The 8,916-nt window shown below is 36.5% G+C and overlaps 2 protein-coding genes across 2 annotated transcripts; one reads left to right on the top strand and one right to left on the bottom strand.

Moving 5' to 3' along the window:
• On the bottom strand, window positions 1–945 carry LOC117030944 (olfactory receptor 5F1). Its single transcript, XM_033121211.1, has one exon. It carries the CDS (start codon window positions 943–945, stop codon window positions 1–3), a length of 945 nt encoding a protein of 314 aa, XP_032977102.1.
• A 5,815-nt stretch (window positions 946–6,760) lies between these two features.
• LOC117031138 (olfactory receptor 5AS1) lies at window positions 6,761–7,702 on the top strand. Its single transcript, XM_033121487.1, has one exon. The coding sequence runs from the start codon at window positions 6,761–6,763 to the stop codon at window positions 7,700–7,702; it is 942 nt and encodes a 313-aa protein (XP_032977378.1).
• The last annotated feature ends 1,214 nt before the right edge of the window (window positions 7,703–8,916 follow it).

Here is an 8,916-nt window from a genome sequence, read left to right as displayed (position 1 = left end):
TCACCGAAATGAAGGAATCTTTCTCCTGGTAATTACATTCCCTAAAGCACTCTTTACTTCTTTATTCCTGAGACTGTAAACCAGAGGATTTAACATGGGGATCACCGCTGTGTAGAACACTGAAGCCACTTTGTCCTGACTCAGGGAGTAGCTGGAACTAGGTCTCAGGTAAGTATAGCTGGTGGTGGAATAGAACAGAATTATAGCTGTCAGGTGAGAAGCACACGTTGAGAATGCTTTGCGCCTCCCCTCCCCTGAATGAATACGAAAGATGGAGAAGAGAATGTAGGAGTAGGAGATGGAGATGACTAGCAGAGCCCCCACCATATTCACACCAGCGAAAGTGGAAAAGATGCTTTCATCCAGGTGTGTGTCGGAACAGGAGAGCTTAAAAAGTGGAGGGCTGTCACAGAAGAAGTGGTGGATGACATTGGAACGGCAGAATGGCAAGCTGCTTACATAACTTGTGTTAACCATGGAGTTTAACAATCCTGCCATAAAAGCCCCTGCTGCCATCTTAAGGCAGACTGTCCTGGACATGATCAAGGAGTAAAGGAGAGGGTTGCATATGGCCACGTAACGGTCATAGGCCATTAACCCAAAGAGGATGCATTCAGTGGTGGCCAAGGCGATATAGAAGTACAACTGCAGAAAGCATCCAGCAAAGGAGATGGTTTTCTTCTCTGACAATAAATCCACCAGCATCTTTGGGGTTGTGGTGGAAGAGTAACAAATATCCACAAAGGACAGGTTAGCGAGGAAGAAATACATTGGTGTGTGAAGTCGGGGATCAGCCCTGATTAAGAAGATCATCCCAGCATTCCCCAAAACTGTAAGTGTATAAATCACAAAAAAGAGCAAAAAGAGGATAATCTGTAGCTCCAGCGTGTCTGTTAATCCCAACAGGATGAACTCAGTCACCAAAGTATAATTTGTTTTGGTCATTTATTACAAATATAATTAGGTGTAGATATTTCCCTCTCCAAAGTTTACAGGAAATAGTAAAAATATTAATGAGGATATTTGCACATGGAAAATAGAGTGACTGAAGAAAGAGGAAAATTAGTGGACAAATGGACGAGCATTTGAATTTATTAAGCAATTGTCTATTTTAAATCTGGTTGTAGGACTCTCAAATCCTTGCTCAAGTATATACTCCTCTTAAGATTCTGCAAATGCAGCATACAGCTGTTCTGTTATTTCTTTGCCAACCCACATCAAAATGCAAAGGATATAAATATCCTTGCTGAAGTCTCTCCCGTCCTCTGAACAAGAATGTGGGTTTAACTCAAATCCATTTTTTCTCCCTCAAGACCGCTCTGTATATTCTTCAACTCCAAAATTCATTTATTGCTTCCTGAAAATAGCTCTCGTGTACCCCAACTAGCACAAGTAGTGACCATTTCAAGTAACCAGTATTTTGACATCTGCCGTATCCTGAAGAATGAATTTATGATGTTTCAAAAGTGAACCAAACTAGTTAGAAGAAGGTATATTATCAAAATATACCATGTTGTAGCAGACATGCTTCCTGTTCACCTCAATGAACAACAGCCCCAAATCCTTACAGCTTTCTGCCCAGTAGCTTACCTGTGTAGTCTATCATTTTTTATCATCAGTTCTTAGTTGAAGCTTAAAAAATTTTTTAAAGAAAATATTCATTTTTAAATGAAACACAATGGATATTTGAATTACCTATTTATAAAGCGTTGAGACACGCTCTGAAAAAATACATGTTGCTGCACTTTCGACTTCCTTAAAGAGAACTGAGTAACCATGGGGACTAAATTATAACGTTTAATTGTGGAGTCAAATCTCTAAAGGCAGAAATTCCCAGTCTCAAAGAAAACATAATCACATGCAGACATATGGACTTAAACATTGCATCATAAAGAGGTTCCAGATCTCTGTGGTATTTTAAAGTCTTTGCCAAATTAAATAATAGTAATAATAAATTTCCTACTTACAGTGGTTCTCTTTTTGTATTTTTAACTTATTCCAAATGAGCATAGCCCACTACCAAATTATCATTCTTCTTTGTGTGTGTGTGTGTGTGTGTGTGTGTGTGTGTGTGAAATTTAATTGACCATATATATTTGGATCAATTTTTGAACTCTTTATGCTGTTCTTGATTACTATCCTGATTACTAAAGATTCATAGTATATCTTAAAACCAGATAGTGTCTGTCATACAATATATTTTCCAAGATTTGGGCTATTTTCAGTTCTTTACTTTTACTATTTAGTTTCAGTTTATAAATTTCCACAAAAAGACTGTTGGGGTTGATCAGTATTGTTTTCTATGTGTAGATCAATTGGGAGACAATCAATGTCTTACCAGGAATGAGTCTTCCAGGTCATAAACACAGTACATCTCTCCATTTACATAGTTCTTTAATTTCTCTCAACATTATTTTTTTGCATACAATATTTTGTTGTCTAGACTTCTTATACATATTTCATTAGATTTACCTCTAAGTATTTCCTGTTTTGATGCTATAACAAATGGTAATTATTACATTTAAAATTTTGAATTGAGGTGTTAATTTTTCTCCTTTCCAAAGCTTACTAATTTTTTTTTTCTTACTTTGTTTTCCCTTTTTTGCCTTATTGCACGGTGGGGACATCAGTACCACGTAGAATGGAAGTGGTGAGAGCACACATATCCCTGCCTTGTTTCCTATTATGTTAACTGTAGGTTTTGGTCTATAGCCTTTGTCCAGTTCAGGAAGTTCTATTCTGTTTTTAATTTGCTGAGATATTGTTATAAATAAAGGTCGAATTATATCAAATATTTTTTCTCCATCCATTGAGATTATTTTTTTTAGAATTATAATATAGTGAATTGCATTAATTTATTTTTTAATATTAAATATTCATTAAAAATTATTTGGGGCAAATCCTACTTGCTAGTGATTTTCCCTTTCATCTAAGTGCTATATATAACTGCTATAATTGCACAAGAAAGCTAACAATCATTAAATGAATGGAAGAGACTTCATAAACAATCATGAACAATCTGCTGAACAAAGGGCTAAGTAGTTACATGTGTTATTCCAGTCCTCACAAGAATCTGATGAGGTGGGCAACTATTATTCACAATTTTAAAGTTAATAAAAATAAGATTAAATAAGTAGCCTAATATCTCACTGTTGTGAAAAGTCAAAACTAACGTTCAAATCCAGGTTGCTTGAGTCATGTGACATATGAGACAGACAATTAAGTTCATGAACTATCCACTGTGCACTCACACAGTGGAAAGTTTGTGAACTTAATTGTCTGCCCTTTCATAGTTCCTTTTAGTAACTCAAATAATTGAAAAACAAACAAAAATTAGGGTGCCTGGAGATTCTTCTCAATATTGAGCTTGTATTTTAGAATTCCCTCATATAACTAAATGCTTTGAAATATCTTTAAATATCTGATAAAAATCATAGACTTTATAGAAGAAATTATTAATTAATATTTTTATTGGCCAGTATAATGTAAGGACTTTTTGTTATCATTATTTTTTTATTCAAAGATATCCTAGTGAAGGAGACATATGTTATAACTGGCCACATTATAGTCAATTATGTTACTGTTCTTCATCTTTCTCATTTAAAATAAAACCTTCAATCTATATCCCTGGAATGAAAGTAATTGCTTATCCAAAGTCCTCCTGGGGTTGGGAATTATCTTGGGAGTAATGTCCCACTTGTCACAAACTAGAAGCTAAATACTCACCCCTTATATGATGTATTTGTAAAATCTGAAGAGAAATGTTGGCAATGTCTTGTACAAAACATATTCTACAGTTCAAAATTCTAGATGGTGCTGAGGTAGGTGGCTGATTCTCTAAAGCTTCAACAAAATGTCTGGTGTGAGTATAACAAAGATAATGCTTCCTTAGATGTCGTATATTGTAACTGACTTTCCGTGGGCTGGAGGAGTGGGCAGAGGATGGTGAGGGCATAATTCTAACTTTACCTCACCCATGTCAGCTTCCAAAAATCACTGCCTGAGTCATTGTGCTCCTTCCTGCCATGAAGGGGAAGCTGACGATGCCTTTTTGGGAGTTTGGGAAATGCACTTGCCCAATTAATTTGGGTAAACGAAATTAAGTAAGCTAGACCTCAACAGTAAGACAACCTCAGCTTTTATGAGCACATACACCTAGTAACATATAGTATGCTTATTTTGTGTTTGTTCTTCATCTGTCCACGGCAAAATTATGCTCAGAGAGGGGCATTGTCGATAATTTATTTAACACAGGTTCACTACAGGAGTTGTAATTTATAATGAAAATATCTCACCAGCCAATAGCATACAGGATAACATCTCTTAGTAAGTCAACAAAGAAATAGCATACTCCAAACTAATGATAGATTAATTACACTATTGTTCCAGGCAAAGGAGAGATAAAAGGAATAAAGTTCAACTTTAGTTGAGATGTACTTTTCTACAGTTTGTTCTTGAAAAAGTCAGCTCAGCCAAACAAGAGTTGATGTACAGCTGCCAGCACGAACTGAAAGTCCCTTGTAGCTCAAGCACGATGCTAGTGGAATGAAGGTGCCAGTATTGGCAGGCAAGATGATCTCCTTCTTGAGACCATGATTTTCACATGGCCTTCCCAAAGTGAACAAGTTCACCGTTGGACTAAAGCAACTTCACTTAGGCCATAAACAAGTATAGCAGATCCTCTAATGACACCTTTTTGTTTAACGTCCTTTTGTTATAATGTTGATGAGATGCTATAGGAACTTTCTTGTTTATATTAATTAGCCTAGGGTAAAACAGGTTTTCTTATACCTCATTCCTCTAAAGTTTCAAGAACCTCTCTATGATACAGGAGGACTCCTTGTAGATCAAAGATTTGGTTCCAAAGAAGACTGACTTGTTTTCTCAGTGCATCTAGAAGATTGCAGGTCATGTTGCTGGGGGAGGGAAAAATCTGAGGTTACCAGGCATGGCAGAGAGAACAGAGCTCCATTACTGATTGCCTGTTACTCACTCCAGTTTTTCTCACTTAAACCACTTCTAACTTTACAAATTTTTAAATATTAGCTGAATATTCCATCCCACTATAATTTATTTTTATTTGCACCCATTCTGTTTATTTTTCTTGATTATTTCTCCTTCTGGCTATATAATGTATATTTTCCTATATAGCCCCAGGTTAGAAGTCTATTAGTAAGTGCAGACATACAGTTGTCCTTCAAAACACTTAATATTTCTGGACCTCACACCAGACGTTGTCAGACCTCATAGATAAGAAAGAGCCATAAGAAAGAAATAATTATAAGGCATGTGTAAAAGATTGATTGCTGCCAAACAATGCATTTGCATAGAACACACACAAACAAAACCATAATGGCTTTTCTTTCTAGCACAGATTATGTATCCATGATGCCAAAGATAAGAAGAATTTTGAGACAGTGATCTGGGTATTTCAAGCTATTGACTAAGCAATTAAAAAGAAACCCAAAGGTCAATTTATTTATTTTAACAAGTTTTATTTAACAAATACTCATATTAGTGTTTATTATGTACCAGTTACATAAATATTTTACAAATGTCTACTCATTTATTCCGCTAACCACCACAGAGCAGTTAAATAACTTTATCAAGGTTACACAACCAGTAAGCAGCAAAGCTAAGATTTGAACCCAGTCATCTCTTCCATAATTACTGTGCTCTTAACCGTTATGTTAAACTACCTCCCAAGTACACAGATATTCTTTTGTGGACTTACCTAGTTTACCTGTGAACAATTTTTTCCTAGAACTTTTTTCAACTCTTTTACATGGAAGAAAGTGATTTTAGGATTGGAAAAATAAAACTTTGCCTCTAAGGATTTTGCCAATTCTCATAATTGTAACAGGTGTTATCCACCGAGCCACATGCATTCCCTTTCAGCTTGAAAGGAATTAATACCATCTCTTAATGTGCATAGCTTTTCAAAGAGCAACTGCATCTTGAAACACCACCTCTGAAAAACATCCTCTAATATCAACAATAATTTCTAATTACCTCTTTTAAAGAAAATCATCAAAAGGCAAACAAACAAAATATGTCAAAGAAAATGCCATAACTGTGCTTTTATTGTCATTTTACTTGCTTCCTTAGAAGAAAGAAACAAGTTATTCTTGGTTCATCAATCATTCAAGTCAACTCACCTAATACGTCAGATAATTAAGGTCGTGAATTTGTTGCAACGATGTCGCTAACCTTTTTTTTTTATCAGAGGGATTAGTCATTATGAATTTGTACCAACTGGAGAAACAGTTAACCAAGTTTACTATTTGGAAGTGCTGAAAAGGCTGCATGAAAAAATTAAACAACCTTAACTTTTCATCAACAATTCATGGCTCTTGCATCATGACAATGCACCAGCTCACTCGGCATTGTCTGTGAGGGAATTTTTAGCCAGGAACGCCCTTCCTACTTACCTGATCTGGCCCCCAATGACTTCTTTCTTTACTTGAAGATAAAAAGAATATTGAAAGGAAGACATTTTGATGAAATTCAGGACATCAAGTGTAATACGACGACAGTTCTGATGGCCATTCCAGAAAAAGAGTTCCAAAATTGCTTTGAAGGGTGGACTAGGCGCTGGCATCGGTGCATAGCTTCCCCAGGGGAGTACTTCGAAGGTGACTATAGAGATATCCAGCAATGAGGTGTGTAACACTTTTTCTAGGGTGAGTTCCCGACAGTAATTGTCAGACCTTATATTCTGACACCATCTATTTTGGATGAGAAAAACAAGAAAACCAAGATGTTAGAGAGTAATTATACCATGCCATCTGAGTTCCTACTTGTTGGATTCACAGATTATCTACCTCTCAGAGTCACACTATTCTCGGTATTTCTCATAGTATATACACTAACTGTGGTGGGAAATATGGGTTTAATAATCTTAGTTAATATCAGTTCAAGCCTGCAAACCCCCATGTATTTTTTTCTCAGCAACTTGTCTTTTCTAGACATCAGCTATTCCACAGCAATCACTCCTAAAATGCTGGTGAATTTTTTAACATCCAGGAAAGTCATCTCTCTCTATGGCTGTGCACTACAAATGTTTTTCTTTGCTTGTTTTGCTGATGCTGAGTGCCTTGTCCTGGCAGCAATGGCATATGACCGCTATGCAGCCGTCTGCAACCCGCTGCTCTACCCTACGCTTATGTCTAAGAGAGTCTGTACCTGCTTCATTGTGCTGGCATACTTCAGTGGAAGCATGACTTCGATGGTACATGTCTGCCTCACATTCAGGCTGCCATTTTGTGGCTCCAATATTGTCAACCATTTTTTCTGTGATATCCCACCTCTTCTGGCTTTATCATGTGCAGACACCCATATCAATGAGCTTCTGCTCTTTGCCTTGTGTGGCTTCATCCAGACCAGTACTTTCGTTGTCATATTTATCTCTTACTTTCGTATCCTCATCACTATTTTGAGCATCAAGTCCTCAGGTGGCAGAAGCAAAACATTCTCTACCTGTGCTTCCCATTTCATAGCGGTCACTTTATTCTATGGAACACTCCTGTTTATGTACTTACGTCCCACCACCAGATATTCCCTAAACACTGATAAGGTAGTTGCACTGTTTTATACTGTTGTTTTTCCCATGTTTAACCCAATAATCTACAGCTTCAGAAACAAGGAGGTAAAAAACGCCCTCAAAAAACTATTAGAAAGAAACTGGATTTTCAATGAATAAGAATTTAAATCATTGAAAAATACTTAAGGCATATCCTGCTCTTTCAATCTCATTATCAATACCATGTTTCCCCGAAAATAAGACCTAACCGGAAAATAAGCACTAGCATGATTTTTCAGAATGCTCATAATATAAAATAAGCCCTAATGAGTCTTTTGGAGCAAAAATTAATATAAGACCCAGTCTTATTTGGGGGAAAATACGGTACTATGCCATGAATACCTTATATGTCAACTATTTTAAATTGATCACCATTTTCCTGAAATAGAGACAACTTTTCATTCTTACTACTTTAAAATGCTTTCATCCTCTCTTACAGAAATGTTCTCTCCAAAATTCTTCTTTTCTGTAAAACATTCCTGAGTTAAAATAAGTAATAATAATTGCTCTCCGATTAGTGTTCTTAAAATACATTGTATAGTGATTTATTATACTCTTTATCATGTTGTATTGAAGGTATACATTGACTTGTCTACCAACTCCCCCATATTGGAAGCTTTGTGGCAGCAGGGTATATGTTTTGGTTTGGGGGGATGTGTTTGCACATCCCTTTGAGGTATATGAAAACCTGGAGTCCTGTTGGGCGGTATTGGTGACAAATAGGATGGGCTCCCCTTTTTCTGACTTTTAACAACATATCTCTTTGATTTAGACTATGTGTAAGCCAGGAGTCCTGTTGGGCAGCTGCCAGGGTCTTGACCCAAGTAGGAGCTGCAGCAATGGGCTTTCTAACGGGGCTAAATTTCTCCTCCTGCTCGTTTCTGTCTGTCTACCTACCCTATCATTACCAGCTGTATAATTTCAGCACTGTTCCCAGATAGCCAGAAAATTTCCTAACCTATAGTTTATTTATCTTGCAAATGTTCTTATTTTGTGAAAAAGCGCAATATTTACATAACATCTGTATTTAATATTTGTGTGTATGAGAGTGTGTGTATTGTTAAGATGGGATTGTAATGGTGGCACTATATATCTTCTATTTTGAGATTTAGATCTCTGGTATAATTTGATTTAACAAGTGTAATTTAGCTTGGGACTTTTTGAAAGCTCTTCTTTTTCCACTTCCTTTCCGCCAGGCCTAAATGATTCTGCTTGCTGTACATACCAGTTTCAATGTTTCTATTTACTTCGGTCCAGTGCTTGCCCTAGGATTTGGGAGATGTTTTACATCTGTATGGGATCCACGCCTGGCTCTTACTTAAATCTACATAACG

The sequence above is a fragment of the Rhinolophus ferrumequinum genome, chromosome 11 (genome assembly GCF_004115265.2).
Source record: "Rhinolophus ferrumequinum isolate MPI-CBG mRhiFer1 chromosome 11, mRhiFer1_v1.p, whole genome shotgun sequence".
Taxonomy (NCBI): Eukaryota; Metazoa; Chordata; class Mammalia; order Chiroptera; family Rhinolophidae; genus Rhinolophus; species Rhinolophus ferrumequinum.
The sequence above is the reverse complement of the archived record's forward strand: the minus strand, read 5'-3'. Positions and strand labels throughout refer to the sequence as shown.